Below are 20937 nucleotides of genomic sequence, written 5' to 3'. Positions count from 1 at the left end.
CAGCCAAGTACCATCTATTAATGCACACTCACATTCTCCTACTATCCCCCCACTCTACCCCACCCCTTCCTGTCATCACTTCACTCTAGGAAAGAGAGAAGAAAGCGCCTTTCCACAGGTCGCAAACACCCTCGGGGTGGGGGGTGGGGGGGGCGCTTACTCCCACATACAGAAGAGCACATATCACACAGTCGCATTTTGATCATGTTGTGCATAAGGAAATTGCTTTATGTATGTTTCCTAGCCAAGGAGAGCCAGATTTATATTCTATCTGGGCTCAGCCTCCAGTGACAAATAACTTTAATGAGCTGGGACCCACCGCAGCGAGAGTGAGGTTATGAAGAAATTACTGATTGGATCTGATCAGAAATGGTGAGCTTTTTTTTATTCGCCGCCTTCCCTCCTTTCATGCACTCCTCATTTTCTTTTACAACCCCCTTCTACCTGTCCCTGTGGGTTCGGCTTAAAATACCATTCAGAAATTACAAGCAGGTTCGCTGGAGGATCCTTGATGAAGTCAGTCTTGAAAGGATCGGTTCATAAAAAAAAGCATCTATGCGGTACAATTAAAGCTCCCAGATTGTACTATTTTACACAATTCCCTATTTGTAAATTGAATATTTTTGTAGATAGAGTATGAGAAATGCCTCAAAAGGTGAATTAATTGGCCCAATAATGATATAGAATAGCGAAAAATGGTAGAATATTTTTTTAAATAAAAATCTAAATATTTTGACAATGGTCATTTATTTGGCAAGATTTTATGGAATTTAATAAAAAAAACTTATGGCATTTTTTTAAATTAAATTAAGGAAAATCTTCCTAAATATTTGTGACAATGGTCATTTATTAGGCAAAATTTTCCAGAATTTAATTAAAAAAAAAACTCATGGCATGTTTTGTTTTTTTTCCCCCCAAATATTTGTGACAATAGTCATTTATCAGGCAAAATGTTCCGGAATTTAATTTAAAAAAAACTTATGGCATATGTTTTTTTATTAATTTCCAGAAAATTTTGCCTCATAAATGACCATTGTCGCAAATATTTATAAGACTTAATGTCTTATACTGTATTTGTGTTTAAATTCAAGAAATTTTTGGCTAATAATAAAACTTATGGCATTTTTTTTTATTAAATTAAGGAAAATTTTCCTAAATATTTGTGACAATGGTCATTTATTAGGCAAAATTTTCCAGAATTTAATTGAAAAAAAAACTCATGGCATGTTTTGTTTTTTTTCCCCCTAAATATTTGTGACAATAGTCATTTATCAGGCAAAATGTTCCGGAATTTAATTTAAAAAAAACTTATGGCATATGTTTTTTTATTAATTTCCAGAAAATTTTGCCTCATAAATGACCATTGTCGCAAATATTTATAAGACTTAATGTCTTATACTGTATTTGTGTTTAAATTCAAGAAATTTTTGGCTAATAATAAAACTTATGGCATTTTTTTTTATTAAATTAAGGAAAATTTTCCTAAATATTTGTGACAATGGTCATTTATTAGGCAAAATTTTCCAGAATTTAATTGAAAAAAAAACTCATGGCATGCTTTTTTCCCCCTAAATATTTGTGACAATGGTCATTTATGAGGCAAAATGTTCCGGAATTTAATTTAAAAAAAATATGGCATTTTTTTTTATTAAATTTCAGAAAATTTTGCCTAAATATTTGTGACAATGGTATTTTATTAGGCAAATTTTTCCGGAATTTAATTACAAATTTTTTTTTTTAATTAAATTCCAGAAAATTTTGCCTCATAAATGACCATTGTCGCAAATATTTATAAGACTTAATGTCTTATACTGTATTTGTGTTTAAATTCAAGCAATTTTTGGCCAATAATAGGCCATATTTATAGAGCATAGATAAACTACATTTTAACATTATTAGAGCCCTCTCAACATGAAATAACACCCCTATAGCCACTACGGTCACACTCCAACAGGACAGGAAGTCACGTCACGGCCATGTTGGGGATTAGTGTGCAAAAATTCAAACCTGCAATAAAAGCCTGTTTTTTTGGCGATCAAGTCTGGCACTTTTGTGTTTCAAAGAACATGTCATAACATGACTTAATGTCTTATACTGTATTTGTGTTTTAATTCAAGCAATTTTTTGGCTAAAATGTGAATTATTTGGCCTAATAATTATATAGAATAGCTAAAAATGGCAGATTTTTAAAAAAAAATAAAAATCTAAATATTTGTGACAATGGTAATTTATTAGGCAAAATTTTCCGGAATTGAATTAAAAAAAAGAAATTATAGCATTTTTTTTTTAATTTTTAATCTAAATATTTGCGACAATGGTCATTTATTAGGCAAAATTTTCCGGAATTGAATTAAAAAAGAAAACTTATGGCATGTTTTTTTTAAATTCAATTTCGGAAAATTTTCCTAAATATTTGTGACAATGGTCATTTATTGGGCAAAATTTTCTGGAATTGAATAATTAAAAAAAACTTATAGCATTTTTTTTTTATTTTAATTTTGTAATCCAAATATTTGTGACAATGGTCATTTATTAGGCAAAATTGTCCGGAATTTAATAAAAAAAAACAAAAAAACTTATGGCATGTTTTTTAAAAAATAATAGTATTTTTTTTTATTCAATTCCAGAAAATTTTTCTAAATATTTGTGACAATGGTCATTTATTAGGCAAAATGTTCCGGAAAAAAAAACAACTTATGGCTTATATATATTTTTTATTAAATTCCGGACAATTTTGCCCAACATTTTTTGCCTAAAAAAACAACTTATGGCGTAAATATATATATATATATATATAGATTTTTTTTAAATAAATTCCAGAAATTTTTGCCCAATAAATGACCATTGTCGCAAATATTTTGATTTTTATTAAAAAAAATTAAAAAAATAATTTTTGAGGTTTTTGAGGTGTAAAGAGTTTGAGAGCCACTGCCTTTGAAGAAAAAAAAATATGGAGCAGTTTACCAAATTACATAATGGAAGTAAATCATTCATTGTGCAGTGCTATTCTAGTATTTATGATGAAGCTTTTTAAAAGACATTTGCAAATGTCAAAGCCATTTATTTTCTTTAAAAAGGTACCAATCCCCTTCATTGTCTTCTCCATCATCACTGTTTGATAAACGCTTAAGTGAGAACGTTAATAGAACAATTAACAGATCACAGCGTCAACAGTGGCTCCTCAAAACACGACCGCCACTGGGGGAGCGGCGTATTCGGCGAGTCTAATCCCACCATGCGTTGCCATTAAATGGCGCTAAGCATTTCATTACAAGTCTACTGCTCTCCCACGGTGACAGCGAAGCCACAAGCCAGCGTGACTCTTTATTTCAGACATACTAATAACAGAATCAAAGGCGGCAAAGCGTGCGCTGGCGTGCCGGTGCGAGCTTATGTATGTGTGTATTCTAGTAATAGTGATGTAATCGCAGGCTCAAGCCCAATTAGCCTAGAGGGTAACGCTGTAATAATCCCTACCCCTGGGCGTTGGCCTATTAAAGCAGCAGTGGACAGAATAAATGAGTGTGTCAGGAAATGAGAGTGGGGGGGCGACGGTGGAATAAAGGGAGCCAAAAAAGTAAGTATGTTCAGTGTGAATTACGTTATTATTATAACATTAATAACTACCCCCCTCACCTGATGTTAAGTCCGCCCGGTAGTGCCTGCCCGCCTTTGTCACGTTAACGCGAACGACGACTTTGCCGTCTTCCAGTGAAACTTCCAGCGTTCCGTCATCGAGGTTACTGAAGAGGAGAAGCCCGTTTGGGTTCCACGTGCGGAATTGGAAGCCAACCGACACAACGTTGTGAGCCGCCCGACCCGGCAACTGCAGGAAGCTTGTGGCGTTGAAGAAGACGGGGAAGGAGTGCGTCTCCACACAAGAAAATGACAGGTTACGCTGTTGGATGGAGGGAAATGAAATGAGTCAGAATTGCTCATGTGAATAATAATAATAATAATAATAATAATAATAATAATAATAATAATAATAATAATAATAATAATAATAATAATAATAATAATAATAATTCATTCATTTTCTACCACTTATCCTCACAAGAGTGCAGGGTAATAATAATAATCATCATCATATTATTATTATATATTTATTATTATTATTATTGTTATTATTATTATTATGCTTGTTGCGTAACAGCAAACAGCGTTATTATAATTATTATTAATAATATATATATAATTTATATTATATTAATAATATATTATATTAATATTATTATTGTTGTTGTTATTATTATTATTATATTAATCACATCAACTCTGGACTCTGGGTGGAAATTAATACTATTATTGATAATAATAATATTAATAATAATAATATAATAATATAATATTACTATAATAATGCTGTTTGCGTAACATATAATATATCATAATATGTATAATGTATAATAATTAAAAAAATAATAATAAAAAAAATAATAATAATTCATTCATTTTCTACCGCTTATCCTCACGAGAGTGCAGGGGTAATAATAATAATAATAATCATCATCATCATCATCATATTGTTATTATTTTTATTATTATTATTGTTGTTATTATTAATATTACGCTGGTTGCGTAACAGCAAACAGAGTTATTATAATTATTATTAATACCCTGGATGGAAATTAATAGTATTATTATTGATAATAATAATAATAATAATAATAATAACAATATAATAACGCTGTTTGCGGAACATATAATATATCGTAATATAACGTCATCATACTCTGTAAAAGTAAAAACAAAGATATACGAGTGCATGTGAGTGGGTGCACATTTGACTCACAAAGCTGGAGGTGTCCAGCTTCTTCCTTCGGGCCAGGTCAGTAATGTTGTCACCATTGTAGTTTATGCTTTCCATGCAGCCTTTAAAGTTCTTGCGGCTTCCTCCTACGGGCTTGCCACTGTAGGGCATCCCCCCGAAACTCAACTAGGAAGAAGACAGACGGTGAAAAAAACAACGGTTGGTGTGTGAAAAACGTTTTCATGTTTATCCTGCCTGTGTCCATATTGCTATAACACCGCAATGCAGAAAATAATACTGTTGGTAGCTTGGGATAACTGGCAAAGGCTTATTTTCTACAGTAAAGGCATTGGGTAACAATTCATGACTTGTGGTTACACATGGAGGCATTTACTATTGGCTCTGGGTGGTCGCAGTGACTTTGGACTGTGGGTGGAGAGCAGTGACTTTGGACTCTGGGTGGAAAGTAGCGACTTTGGACTCTGGGTGGAAAGTAGTGACTCTGGACTCTGGGTGGAAAGTAGCGACTATGGACTCTGGGTGGAAAGTAGTGACTCTGGACTCTGGGTGGAAAGCAGCCACTTTGGACTCTGGGTGGAAAGCAGTGACTTTGGACTCTGCATGGAAAGTAGTGACTTTGGACTCTGGGTGGAAAGCAGTGACTTTGGACTTTGGACTCTGGGTGGAAAGCAGTGACTTTGGACTCTGGGTGGAAAGTAGTGACTCTGGACTCTGGGTGGAAAGCAGCCACTTTGGACTCTGGGTGGAAAGTAGTGACTCTGGACTCTGGGTGGAAAGCAGTGACTTTGGACTCTGCATGGAAAGTAGTGACTTTGGACTCTGGGTGGAAAGCAGTGACTCTGGACTCTGGGTGGAAAGCAGCCACTTTGGACTCTGGGTGGAAAGCAGTGACTTTGGACTCTGCATGGAAAGTAGTGACTTTGGACTCTGGGTGGAAAGCAGTGACTTTGGACTTTGGACTCTGGGTGGAAAGCAGTGACTTTGGACTCTGGGTGGAAAGTAGTGACTCTGGACTCTGGGTGGAAAGCAGCCACTTTGGACTCTGGGTGGAAAGTAGTGACTCTGGACTCTGGGTGGAAAGCAGTGACTTTGGACTCTGCATGGAAAGTAGTGACTTTGGACTCTGGGTGGAAAGCAGTGACTCTGGACTCTGGGTGGAAAGCAGCCACTTTGGACTCTGGGTGGAAAGCAGTGACTTTGGACTCTGCATGGAAAGTAGTGACTTTGGACTCTGGGTGGAAAGCAGTGACTTTGGACTTTGGACTCTGGGTGGAAAGTAGTGACTTTGGACTCTGGGTAGAAAGTAGTGACTTTGGACTCTGGGTGAAAGTAGTGACTTTGGACTCTGGGTAGAAAGTAGCGACTTTGGACTCTGGGTGAAAGTAGTGACTTTGGACTCTGGGTGAAAGTAGTGACTTTGGACTCTGGGTAGAAAGTAGCGACTTTGGACTCTGGGTGAAAGTAGTGACTTTGGACTCTGGGTGAAAGTAGTGACTTTGGACTCTGGGTGGAAAAAGTAGTGACTTTCAATCATGGCTGGACAGTAGCGACTTCTGGTTCTGGGTGAAAAGTAGTGACTTTGGACTTTGTGTGGAAAGCAGTGAATGTGGACTCTGGGTGGAAAGTAGCGACTTTGGACTCTGGGTGGAAAGCAGAGACTTTGGACTGAGTGGATAGCAGTGACTTTCGGGTCTGGGTGGAGTGTAGTGACTTTGGACTCAGGGTGGAAAACAGTGACTTTGGACTCTGGGTGGAGAGTAGTGACTTTGGACTCTGGGTGGAGAGTAGTGACTCTAGACTCTGGGTAGAAAGTAGCAACTTTGGACTCTGGGTGGAAAGTACTGACTTTGGACTCTGAGTGGAGAGCAGTGACTTTGGACTCTGGATGGAGAGTAGTGACTCTATACTCTGGCTGGAAAGCAGTGCCTTTGGACTCTGGGTGGAAAGTAGCGACTTTGGACTCTGGGTAGAAAGTAGCGACTTTGGACTCTGGGTGGAAAGCAGAGACTTTGGACTCTGGGTGGAAAGCAGTGACTTTGGACTCTGGGTGGAAAGCAGTGACTTTGGACTCTGGGAGGAAAGTAGTGACTTTGGACTCTAGGTGGAAAGTAGCGACCTCAGGCTCTGGGTGGAAAGTAGGGACTCTGGACTCTGGGTGGAGAGTAGCGACTTTGGACTCTGGGTGGAAAGCAGAGACTTTGGACTCTGGGTGGAAAGCAGTGACTTTGGACTCTGGGTGGAAAGCAGTGACTTTGGACTCTGGGAGGAAAGTAGTGACTTTGGACTCTAGGTGGAAAGTAGCGACCTCAGGCTCTGGGTGGAAAGTAGGGACTCTGGACTCTGAGTGGAGAGCAGTGACTTTCGGCTCTGGGTGGAGAGTAGCAACTTTGGACTCTGGGTGGAAAGTAGTGACTTTGGACTTTGTGTGGAAAGCAGCGAATGTGGACTCCGGGTGGAAAGTAGTGACTTTGGAGTCTGGGTAGAAAGTAGCAACTTTGGACTCTGGGTGGAAAGTAGTGACTTTGGACTTTGTGTGGAAAGCAGCGAATGTGGACTCTGGGTGGAAAGTAGGGACTTTGGACTCTGGGTGGTTAGTTCCATATGAAAAGTAATTACTTTCTGTTTTGGGTAGAGTGTAGCGACTTCTGGTTCCTGTGAAGTTGAGGCTACCGATTCCGGGTGGAAAGTAGTGACTCCCTGTTTTGGGTGGCAAGAAGTGACTTCAGGTTCCTGTGAAGTTGAGACTTCTTTTTCCGGGTGTTTTGCTAGTATAGTGACTTTTGATTCGGGGTAAAAGTAGCGACTTCTGGTTCTAGGTAGAGAGTTCGGTTTTGGGTATTCTGGAGAATTCTGCTTCGGATAGTCCGTCGACTTTTGCCTTTGACTTTTTTTTTGGTTTCGGCTTTTCCCTTCAGGGGTCCAACATCATCAACATTTCCACAGTACGTACTATATAGTGTCGATTGTATGACCTAAGTACTATTCACAGTAATAGTGACAGTTTCTGGTATGTTTACAAACATCCCAATTTTAATTGTGACAATCTGAGCTCTGCTACGGTTCTACTATCGGATAGGAAGTAAATCGTAAATAATTACAGACATATCGTGACAGCTGGAGCAATGAGACAAGCCAGTTAAAGAAACTGATGGGTGTTTGGAGCCCAGGGGTAGAAAGACGGATGCTAATAAAGTGACATCTTTGAGGAAGCTGGAGGGATAGACACAAACCTCAAACAGATGGAAACCGAATTGCTCATTTTTCCATATATCGTCAGTTTTACATTTGAAGGACTTGCAGCAATTATTCGATTCCGACCACGGGTGGGCACAAATAAAACCGGATATTTAGTCGCAAGGCTAAAATCGGAGAGCGGAAGTTCCAGTGTGTGAACAAACACACAGTTGTAGAGATTCCCCAGAAGATCCCTTTAATTGTCCTGCCTTGCTTCTCAATGTCCGAGCTTCTAAAGATCCTACACACACATGCATAAACATCAATACAACCTCACACACACACAAACATTACACAACAGCAAGCAAACATGTAATCAGATTACACACTTCCATACCACTTTCCAAAGAAAATCAATTTCCTGTTTTAAGTATTATTATTATGCAAAGTCACTGAATTCCATTACTGAACGACGTTAATTATGTGAGTGTTATGGATTAGCATCATATTAGAGTGTAAAGTCAATATCTCATTTCCTGTGTGCTATCATTTTTAGTCTGTATATAATAAAGACTATCAGTGATGAGGAGGAATATTTGCATGACTTAAATCCAAGACCCGTTCCGATAAAGTGGAGACATTTATTTTATTTTGTAAGCCTCGGTTTTCGCAGGATTCGACAAAAAAACATTCACTGCATCGACGAAGAAACTAGTTCGAATACTAACTACGTATCGAGTGGAGGGGTACATTTAATATTTAATATAATAACAATAAAAATAATATATATTTATATATAATATCATAAAACAAAAATAAAACAAAATAAAAATTAATAAAATGAAAAATAAATAATTATATTAGGAAAGCAGGAAGTGAACAAATGTAACAGTGACTGATTGTAAAACTACCAGATAGAGGGGTACATTTAATATTTAATATAATAATAATAATAATAATAATAATAATAATAATAATAATAATAATAATAATAATAATAATAATAATAATAATAATAATAATAACAAATAAAATGAAATGAATAAAATGAAAAATAAATAATAATTATATTAGGAAAGTAGGAAGTGAACAAATGTAATACATGACAAAATAATAATCGATAATAATTATACATGACAAAAATGAAAAAAATAAATATAAAAAAAATAATTTAAAAAAACCTTAGATTATATTAGGAAAGCAGGAAGTGAACAAATGTAACAGTTACTGATTGTAAAAGTACCAGATGGAGGGGTAGGATTTAATAAGCTTTGCTTCTTCCTACTCCTTTTGGACATGTGGAACTGTGAACTGATTATGTGATGCATTCAATTGTAATCCGATGCATGTTCAAATGAAATAAAACCATTACCATATACTTGATATTTAGAGCTATAGGGTTTAGGATTTTTACATTAATATTGTTTATTTTAATATTTTTTGTATGTTTAATATATATTTGCATTGTCTGTTGACATTTTGTATGTTTTAAAGATTTATATTTTTTGTTATTATGACAATAATTTTATATTACAAGGGAGGTGGAAAAAAAATGTGTACAAATTGTACCTCGAATCTCTCTAATGGGTGTTGATTTAGCATGTAGGATACCATACATAAACATGGCAACCAACCTCATAATCCAAGTCGAGGTGATCGAACTCCCCGTTGGTCCTGAAGTGCTGAGTATGTCTGTCCAAGGTGAAGTTGACATTCCGGCGGTAGCGTTCAATCACCACCGAGTGCCAGTGGTTGTCATCCAGGAGGCTGCCCGTGGTCACTGAGGTATGACCCACGATGGATCCGTACTGGTTGCTGCCTGTAATGGACATGACAGTAGTATGAGTAATTGACTTGACGTCACAGGGTACCATAGCAACCGATTCCCATCCATTTGTTGTCCATTTTCTTCTGAAGATATATTTTTTCCAGTTTATGTTTTGCCTACCCAGATTGATCTGCAGTTGCAGTTTCGCCTTACGGAGCTCCAAGGTGATGTAGTCCCCTTGTTGTCCCTCCCCATGAAGGATCACCCCCTCGCTCTCTGACGTCTTGAACCTCAGTGCGATTACATCCTTGATGAGTTTCATCTTCTTCACCTGGAAGAACAAAGCGGTTGGACAAAGCGGCATATTGACTCGAATATAAGATGACGGGGGGGGGGGGGGCTGGAGCCTATCCCAGCTGTCTTCGGGCGAGAGTTGGGGTACACCGTGGACTGGTCGCCAGCCAATCACAGGGCACATATAGACAAACAACCATTCACACTCACATTCATACCTATGGACAATTTGGAATCGCTAATTAACCTAGCATTTTTTTTGGGGGGGGGGGCGGCTACATAACTGAGTCACCGTTGTTGCTTCTAATATAATAAAATAATCATCATCCATTCATTCATTTTCAACAGTCTGACTCGTGGTGTCATCTTACAAACAACATTAACATCATCACACAGCAACTTAACACCCAAAAGGTACCATTCATTCATTCATTTTCTACCGCTTATCCTCACAAGGGTTGCGGTGGGGTGCTGCCTATTCCAACTGTCTTCGGGCGAGAGGCGGGGTACACCCTGGACTGGTGTCCAGCCAATCACAGGGCACATATAGACAAACAACCATTCACACTCACATTCATACCTATGGACTTAAAAAAATTAAACAATTTTTTTTAAAAAAATTAAATAAAAATAACAAAAATAAATAAAAATTAAAAAAATAATAATAAAATTTTATAAAATAAAAAAAACAACTTAAATTGTATTAGGAAAGCAGGAAGTGAACAAATGCAACAGTTACTGATTGTAAAAGTACCAGATGGAGGGGTAGGATTTAATAAGCTTTGCTTCTTCCTACTCCTTTTGGACATGTGGAACTGTGAACTGATTATGTGATGCGTTCAATTGTAATCTGATGCATGTTCAAATGAAATTAAACCATTACCATTACCAACCTATGAAGTCAAAATCAATAGTTTTCGGTCTGATGGACACTCTCAATTATCCATAGGTATGAATGTGAGTGTGAATGGTTGTTTGTCTATATGTGCCCTGTGATTGGTTGGCGACCAGTCCAGGGTGTACCCGACTTCTCGCCCGAAATCCACTCTCGACTCTATACTATATACGTGCTATACTGTGATACAATACCTTAAAACGATAGGAGATGACACCCTGTCCGTCAAAGTTGATCATGTCCGCCCCTAAAAAAAAGACACAAAAAAGCATTAGTACACTACTACACTACTTTAAGAAGTACCCTGTGTACTGCGTAGCATCAGAAGTGACAGTTTTCCAAAAGGATTCCGAAGATACACACGGAAAGGAATGACATGCACAAAGGTGGCAGAAGGGGGCGGAGTCGGTTGTCAGATGCGATTTTGTAGGAGATTTTAAAGATGAAGAGAAATAAAGTGCGGTGATTCAAGTCGTCTTCAATTTTCGCTAACCACCTGTTCAAGAGGAGTGTGTGTGTGTGTGATGGAATTATAAAAAAAGACTGAATTATTTTCAAGATATTTCATGGTCAACTGTAGGGAAAACCATAAAAAGCGCTTAAGGCTGGTTATGAAATCGGGTGTAAAAAGGGGGAAAATAGCTGGAACAGATGGAAGGCAATGTAATGCAAGTCATGTGAAGACTACACTGGAGGAATCGATGGTTCCACCGAGAGTCAAAGGTGGTCTATCATCCATCACATTTGTATTCTGATGTGGGCCCATCCACATGTAGTGGATCCCCCAAAATGATCCCCTGTTCCTCAACCCTGATGGCTCTTTCTTTCCATGCTTGCTCCCGGCTATGTTCACTTCAGAGTCTCAACCAGCTGACGGTTTTCCAATGGCTTCATGAGGTGAGGAACCTAACGGAGGGTACAAACTCTAGATCAGGGGTTCCCAAGCTTTACCAACTCAGGGCCCACTTGAAAATCTTTTTTCTATAAACAGTACATAGACAAAATACTGCGTTCTCAGAGCATTTAATAATAATTAATAATAATAATTATTATTCATTAATTCATTCATTTTCTACCGCTTTTTCCTCACGAGGGTCGCGGGGGGTGCTGGAGCCTATCCCAGCTGTCTTCGGGCAAGAGGTAGGGTACACCCTGGACTGGTCGCGAGCCAATCACAGGGCACATATAGACAAACAACCATTCACACTGACTATTATTATTTACTTAATAATAATCATCATTATTATAATGAAATTATTATTTTTTATCATATAAAATTATAATATGATTATAAAATTATGAAATATAATTATAAAATGTTAATGATTAATTATAATAATTATTATAATTATCAATAATAATCATTATACATACATATATAATTAATATTATATATGATTATATATTATATTATATATTATTAATATATAATGATGATGATGATTGATTATGATAATGTTTATTATTATTATATTTATTATTTATTTATTTATTACTATTTTAATAATACAAATACTACTACTAATAATAATAATTATTATTATATACTAATAAAAAAAATAAAATTCCCTATTGATAATAATATTGAATAAATATAGAACCTGAAAAAGTCCTGGAGGTGGGGCAAATTAGAGGAAGGAAGGAGGGAAGGAGGTTGAGGGAAAAGGCTAATAATAATAATAATAATAATAATAATTATTATTATTATTATTATTATTATTATTATTATTATTATTATTATTATTATTATTATTATTATTATTATTATTATTATTATTATATTATAATTATTATATTATTATTATAATAATAATAATAATTATTATTATTATTATTTTTGGTTTTATTTGTTTTTACTATATATATGTATATATACTATATATATAGTAAAACAAATATATCTATATATATATATATATATATATATATATAGTATATATATATATATATATATATATATATATATATATATATATATATATATATATATATATATATATATAGTTAAAACAAATAAAACAAAACATATATATATAGTAAAAACAAATAAAACAAAACAATAATAATAATAATAATAATAATAATTATTATTATTATTATTATTATTATTGTATTTCAATATTATTATATATTAAATGACATTATTTTTACTCATATTATTATTATTTATTATTATAATAAATGTAATAATTATTTGTTATTATTATTATTACTTGGGCCTATTTTTTAATGTGGACTTCGTGAACTCATAATTCACGTGGGGGGGGGGGGGTAAAGAAGATTGATTGAACTTTAGTTACTCGGTCTCCTACGCCTTGCTTTTGTTGACTGTTGAGGATTCTCAGTAGTTTGGAGAATAAGGATGTGTTCTTCCAAGGACGACTGCTTTACAAGTGGGAGATATATTGTGTATATGGTGTTGGAGTGCTGCCCTTGATGTGAAAACGTATAAATAAAGTTTAAAAAAAAAAGGTTCAGAGTTTGTGTACATATGAGAAGAAGAGACTTGAAATAAATTAGCCACTGTACACTCTTATTTTGTATTGTACTTCCTGTTTTGGCCCTGTCTTCCTTCGTTGTCCCAATCATCCACACCTGTCCCTAATTTGTGTCTATTTAGTTCAGGTGTGTGCGTCTCCCTGTGTTGGATCATTGCTAGTTTGTCCTTCAGCTAGTTGAGTTGTGTTTCCTTTTGCTGCTATTATAGCTAAAATAAATATTATTTTACATGCATTTGGTCCTGCTCTCTGCATCCTGGGGTCGCACCGCAACACAGACATGCCCAACCGTGACACTATTGTTGTTAATGTGTTATTTTTTAAGCTGAATAACCATAGTGAGGCTGTATGATTGGTTAATACAAGCATGACGTTTACTATAGGGGTGTTATTTCATGTCTACAGAGCTCTAATAATGTTGCTATTGTCGTTAATGTGTTATGTTTGAAGCTGAATAACCATAGTGAGGCTGGATGATTGGTTAATACAAGCATGAAGTTGACTATAGGGGTGTTATTTCATGTCTACAGAGCTCTAATATTCATTGGGTAATACAAGTATGAAGTTGACTATAGGGGTGTTATTTCATGTCTACAGAGCTCTAGTGTTGATTGGGTAATACAAGCATGAAGTTGACTATAGGGGTGTTATTTCATGCCTACAGAGCTCTAGTATTGATTGGATAATACATGAAGTTGACTATAGGGGTGTTATTCCATGTCTACAGAGCTCTAAAATTCATTGGGTAATACAAGTAGGAAGTTGACTATAGGGGTGTTATTTCATGTCTACAGAGCTCTAATATTCATTGGGTAATACAAGTATGAAGTTGACTATAGGGGTGTTATTTCATGTCTACAGAGCTCTAGTGTTGATTGGGTAATACAAGCATGAAGTTGACTATAGGGGTGTTATTTCATGCCTACAAAGCTCTAGTATTGATTGGGTAATACATGAAGTTGACTATAGGGGTGTTATTTCATGTCTACAGAGCTCTAATATTCATTGGGTAATACAAGTATGAAGTTGACTATAGGGGTGTTATTTCATGCCTAAAGAGCTCTAGTATTGATTGGGTAATACAAGTAGGAAGTTGACTATAGGGGTGTTATTTCATGTCTACGGAGCTCTAATAATGTTGCTATTGCCGTTAATGTGTTATTTTTTAAGCTGAATAACCATAGTGAGGCTGGATGATTGGTTAATACAAGCATGAAGTTTACTATAGGGGTGTTATTTCATGTCTACAGAGCTCTAATATTGATTGGGTAATACAAGCATGAAGTTGACTATAGGGGTGTTATTTCATGTCTACAGAGCTCTAGTATTGATTTGGTAATACAAGCATGAAGTTGACTATAGGGGTGTTATTTCATGTCTACAGAGCTCTAGTATTGATTGGGTAATACAAGCATGAAGTAGACTATAGGGGTGTTATTTCATGTCTACAGAGCTGTAATTATGTTGCTATTGTCGTTAATGTGTTATTTTTGAAGCTGAATAACCATAGTGAGGCTTAATGATTGGTTAATACAAGCATGAAGTTTACTATAGGGGTGTTATTCCATGTCTACAGAGCTCTAATATTGATTGGGTAATACAAGCATGAAGTTTACTATAGGGGTGTTATTCCATGTCTACAGAGCTCTAATATTCCTTGGGTAATACAAGTAGGAAGTTGACTATAGGGGTGTTATTTCATGTCTACAGAGCTCTACTATTGATTGGGTAATACAAGCATGAAGTTGACTATAGGGGTGTTATTTCATGTCTACAGAGCTCTAGTATTGATTGGGTAATACAAACATGAATTTGACTATAGGGGTGTTATTTCATGTCTACAGAGCTCTAGTATTGATTGGGTAATACAAGCATGAAGTTGACTATAGGGGTATTATTTCATGTCTACAGAGCTCTAATATTCATTGGGTAATACAAGCATGAAGTTGACTATAGGGGTGTTATTTCATGTCTACAGAGCTCTAGTATTGATTTGGTAATACAAGCATGAATTTGACTATAGAGGTGTTATTTCATGCCAACAGAGCTCTAGTATTGATTGGGTAATACAAGTAGGAAGTTGACTATAGGGGTGTTATTTCATGCCAACAGAGCTCTAGTATTGATTGGGTAATACAAGTAGGAAGTTGACTATAGGGGTGTTATTTCATGTCTATAGATCTCTAATAATATTGCTACTGTCGTTATGTGTTATGTTTGAAGCTGGATAGTCATAGTGAGGCTGTATGATTGGGTAATACAAGTATGAAGTTATATATGAAGACTATAGGGGTGTTATTCCATGTCTACAGAGCTCTAATTTAAAGGCGTAGAACACCGTTGCAGGTATTTTGAGTTGATTAGTTTATTTGGGTTGAATTGTATTGCATTGCAGCAAACGCTGCCGACTTAGAAATTGATTTATTGGATTTTTTTAGCCCCCAAGTGACTTTCTATCCAACAATTGACAAATCTAGCAAGCATTTGGACAAACACTTGACAAGAATCAGTCACCATTGCAACCCCCAGGCTTTGTGGCTTCACTTTAAAAGGTTTTATGTGCAAATAGAGCCACATTCAGACTCTTTAAATGGGTGAATTAAAGTTGGAAATGGCTCCAGGGTTTCGATTTTAGGAAGTTCATTGTGTGGAATTGTTGATTGAGAGCTGATTTAACGTTTTGATGTAATTGAGGCAAAATAGAACAGCGGTGAAAATCTTGTTCTGTTTGTACACTTACAGTACATGCAGCCGTAGACTTCCATGCGGAGCCCAATCCGACCTTCTTTGCTCCATTCCAGCGGGATGAGCCTCAGGAAGCGAGCCACGATTCCATGCTGCAGTTCATGGCGAATGGCGCTTTCCGAGTTGGAGTTTCCCGAAAAGGCCTGAAACACACACACACACACACACACACACGGTGAAATTAAATACACCAAAGCCGCACGCCTACAGTCCGACTTTCAAACAAGCGGCTTTGGGAATCTACAAGGTGCCCCGAGGAGGTTCTCCCCTCACAAAACATACAACCTAATTATGAGTCTCTATGAGTTTTATTACGCCACGAGGAAGTCTCGCTTCAGGGGGATTTGAAGAGGAAATTGTGCCGTACGTGGAAGATACTACTTGTTCTATTTCCTGTTTCAAATGGGTCCCTTAAGACTCATGGACGCCTGGAGTGGACACGGTTGACAGTGCCACTGCCTATTAGACCTGAGTGGACTTGGGAAGTTCGATTCTTAAAGTTAATACTACACCTCAACACACTACACTGCACTTGGGATAAAAAAAAAATTAAAGTAATTAATTAGTCAATAATCAAATTAAACAGTAAATATTGAATAAATAAATATATATATATATATATATATATATATATATATATATATGTATTTTATATTATTAAAGTAATTAATTTGTCAATAATTAATCAAATTAAATCGTAAAAATAGGAAATATATATATATTATTTTTCAAAATTGTATTAAATATTAATTATTTTATATTTTATTTTAAGAATTATTCAAATTAAACAATTAAATTTTTAACATGATTTTTAAGTAATATATATTTTAAGTAATACAAATTTTAAGTATAATATATATATATATATATATATATATTCTTTTCAATATTTACTGTTTGATTTGATTATTGAGTAATTATGTATTTATTTAAAAAAGAAATATATACATAATTTTTTCAATATTTGCTGTTTAATTAAATTAATTATTAATTAATTATATTATATACATTTCTCAATTAATGAGTAAAATGGGAAATTAATTTGTTTTATACTAAACAAAATAAATATAAATATACCATGAATATAGCATCAAATTTTTTATGATGTAATTAATTAATAATTCTGTTAGTTGCATATTTTAAGAACCTTTATAGTTTATATTTATTTTTGTTTTAAAATAAAAAAAATTGCATCAATACAGTTTTATTTTATGTATTTTTATATATTTGTTTTTATTTATTCATTTTTTATATTTATGTTATAAAATTATGTTTTCATTTGTCAATGCTGTACGGCATCATGAATAAATCATAAAAAAATACAATAAAATAAATTCAAATGAAATTCAATAGTTTTAATTGAATAAATATACAGTGAAATAATTAGGCAATAGTTTAATTATATTTATTTATTATTTTGTCATTTAATTAATAAATACATTACTGTATGCTTTCAGAATTACAATTGATAAAGATACATACATAAAGATATTAAAAGCCAAACAAACCAAAATATTCCTGCAATAAAACGTACTGACTTTCCCCAGAAGATACCTTCACAGGATGCAGCGATGGTCCGTTTTCCCCCTCGTGTTTTTCCTTCGCTTATTTTGAATCTCTCTATTTACCCAGGAAAGGTTAACTGAGCATACAAATGCAAATGGTATATTAGTTCCCTGCTTCGCATTCTCGCGGCTGCACACGGCTCTTTAGGGAGGCACTTGTGATGTTTGATGCTGTACGTTTCACTGACTGCTTTAAAACCTCCCTCGGAGCCACTCTGACACGTGGAAATGGACTCGCTAACATCGCCGGTGAGCGTACGAGTGGCCTCCGCCCGTTGGACACGTGAATACACTCTTCAGTTATACGTTTTTATGAAAAACATTGAAGAAAAATTTGGCATATTATGTAAGGTGTGAGGTATTATGTCAGGTATTTACAACTAAATGAAAATACAAATTTCAATACATTGAAATTCCACTCAGTACTTCATACTAGGCAAGATATCGATATCGATATTGGGCAAAAAAAAAAAAGGTTATATCAGCATGCATCTAAACTTGAAAATATTCGAAAAAATTTTGGATTATTCAAGAGACAGTAAAGGGTAGACTCACATGCCCAGACATGTATTTAATTAGTCAATAATCAAATTAAACAGTAAATATTGAATTTAAAAAATATATATTATTAAAATAATTAATTTGTCAATAATGAATCAAATTAAATTGTAATATATATATATAATTTTTTCAAAAAGTAATTAAATATTAATTATTTTATTCATGAATTAATCAAATTAACAATTAAAAATTTAAAAGAAAAATATATATATTTTTTTCTTTTAAATACTTACTGTTTAATTTGATCAATTATTGACTTGATTAATTATTCATATTATTATTAATATAAAAATGTATTAAATATTAATTATTTTATTCAAGAATTAATCAAATTAAACAATAAAAAATAAAAAAATTATATATATATATATTTTCTATTCAATACTTACTGTTTAATTTGATTAAATACTGACTTGATTAATTATTGATTATGTATTTATTTAAAAACATATATATATATTGATATATATTGATATATAAGATATCGATATCGGGCTGATGTCAGCCAAAAAAAATATTATCGGCCTGCATCTAAAATCTAAAATGCAATACTTTTCAATACTTACTGTTTAATATACTTTTAAGTAATTCATGATGCAATCATCAAATTAAACAATAAATATTGAATTTTTTTAATATATATTATTAAAGTAATTAATTTTCAATAATTAATCAAATTAAATGAAATAGAAAAAAATTGAAATATATATATTATTTTTCAAAAATAATTAAATATTAATTATTTATTCAAGAATTAATCAAATTAAACAATAAAAATTCAAAAAGTTATATATATAAATTTTATTTTCAATTAATTTGATTGATTATTGACTTGATTAATTATTGATTATGTAAACAAAAACAAAAATCTGTTTTCCATAAAACGTTCCTTGTGCTTTAAAGAGAGATATTGTTAAAAAGTCTCCATTTGTACACATCAGCCAACACATAACCTCCCTTAAAACCTGTTTTTCTTGTTCTTAAAAATCTGAACTTTGTATGTTTACTCATAATTTTGCCAACCGGGTACAAAAAAAAAAAGAAAAAAAAAAAAAACATCCTTTGTCCGGCTGACTCAAACGAAAAAAAAAAAAAAACAGTTTTCATCTGAAGTCAAAAGCTCCATCCCTTCGATTGCTTCCTTTATTTCTCTATTGTGTTCCTCCCACATTTCAGCACTTATCTGGACTTGGCTGAATGAACACCTCAATTCAGAGGCATTGCTACGTAGCGCAGAGGCCAGCAACCAGGAAAGGAATTGGGTAATGAAGATGAGAAGTAAAAAGTCACAGAAGCCAAACACCTCGAAAAAAGGTCTGTTTAGTCGACCATTTAATTCCCTGTGCTCTAAAAGTCAAATCATTTACCAGCACCTAACGAGTAATAGAAAACTGGTGTGTGTGTGTGTTTAATCAAGCACAAAAAAAACGAACGGCAGTAAACGCCCCACAGTTCATATTCTCCATCCACAATATTCCAGCTTTCTGAACCTTTCAGCCCCAAAAAATATTAAAAATCCGAGCACATTTTTATGTCAGTTCAAGATACTCCATTTGGAAATCTTCACCCCCCCCCCCCCGCCCCTCCAAGATGTTAAAATGTACAGACATTAAAAAAGGAAACCTGCTGAGTTTTAAAACGTGAATAATTAATAAGGAAAAACTCAAAGCAGCGTGAGCTGCCACAGCATTTCCAGCAATCTGACTGATTAGTCGAGGATCAGCACTTGGAGGGAAGAAAATTCCGACGGATTGTTGGGAATGTGTTGTCGGGTAAAATAGAGCAGTTTGGCAACAAATGTCGATGTCTGTATTGGTTTTATTATTATAGATCTTAATGTATTGTCAGTCTAATACACAATTGTCAAACAACAATCTGGCAACAATCTGGCACAGCATGTTATTTTCCATTCATTCATTCATTCATTTTCTAGGGGTGCTGGAGCCTATCCCAGCTGTCCTCAAGCGAGAGGCTCGGTACACCCTGGACTGGTCGCCAGCCAATCACAAGGCACATATAGACAAACAACCATTCACACTCACATTCATACCAATGGACAATTTGGAGTCGCTAATTAACCTAGCATGTTTTTTTTGGAATGTGGGAGGAAAACCGGAGGACCCGGAGAAAACCCGGGGAGAACATGCAAACTCTACACAGAGATGGCCGAGGGTGGGATTGAACTCGGGTCTCCTAGCTGTGAGGTCTAACGCGCTAACCACTCGACCGCCGTGCAACCTGAAATCCTGTTTATGATCTTCTAAATATTTTTTTTAAGCATAATTTAGAGCCCTTTAGACATGAAATAACACCCCTATAGTCACTTTCACACATTTTACACAATATTCATACCTATGGACAATTTGGAGTCGCTAATTAACCTAGCATGTTTTTTTTGGGAATGTGGGAGGAAACCGGAGTACCTGGAGATAACATGCAAACTTCATGCAGAGATGGCCGAAGGTGGAATTGAACTCGGGTTTCCAAGCTGCGAGACCTGCGTGCTAACCACTTGACCACCGTGCAGCCCTCTGGAAATTATGTGTGTCTATAATGTACAGTATGTCACCTTTTTCTTTGTAAATATATTTAGTTTTGACAGAAATCATATCGCATGCAGTACTTATTTTACTTATTTTTCCATATTGTTATCAAAATCTGAA

The 20937-nt window shown here is 34.6% G+C and overlaps 1 protein-coding gene and 1 long non-coding RNA gene across 3 annotated transcripts in view; one reads left to right on the top strand and one right to left on the bottom strand.

Annotated features, from left to right (window-relative positions):
• The window catches only part of LOC131108718 (uncharacterized), a 63429-nt gene extending 59494 nt beyond the window's left edge, over positions 1 to 3935 (top strand). The window contains exon 5 of the long non-coding RNA XR_009120520.1: positions 3713 to 3935. This is a non-coding gene — a long non-coding RNA (uncharacterized LOC131108718). The remainder of the gene's footprint in view (positions 1 to 3712) is intronic.
• Positions 1 to 20937, bottom strand: part of cntnap2a (contactin associated protein 2a) — a 341582-nt gene that overhangs the window by 152061 nt on the left and 168584 nt on the right. For both annotated transcript variants that reach the window (XM_058059946.1, XM_058059947.1), the window contains exons 4-9: positions 16144 to 16291; positions 11100 to 11152; positions 9897 to 10047; positions 9583 to 9767; positions 4796 to 4939; positions 3637 to 3898 (exon numbers count right to left, since the gene is read on the bottom strand). In XM_058059946.1, the coding sequence (XP_057915929.1) occupies positions 3637 to 3898; positions 4796 to 4939; positions 9583 to 9767; positions 9897 to 10047; positions 11100 to 11152; positions 16144 to 16291 (943 nt within the window). The remainder of the gene's footprint in view (positions 1 to 3636; positions 3899 to 4795; positions 4940 to 9582; positions 9768 to 9896; positions 10048 to 11099; positions 11153 to 16143; positions 16292 to 20937) is intronic.

This window comes from Doryrhamphus excisus, chromosome 21, assembly GCF_030265055.1.
Source record: "Doryrhamphus excisus isolate RoL2022-K1 chromosome 21, RoL_Dexc_1.0, whole genome shotgun sequence".
NCBI lineage: Eukaryota > Metazoa > Chordata > Actinopteri > Syngnathiformes > Syngnathidae > Doryrhamphus > Doryrhamphus excisus.
The sequence above is the reverse complement of the archived record's forward strand: the minus strand, read 5'-3'. Positions and strand labels throughout refer to the sequence as shown.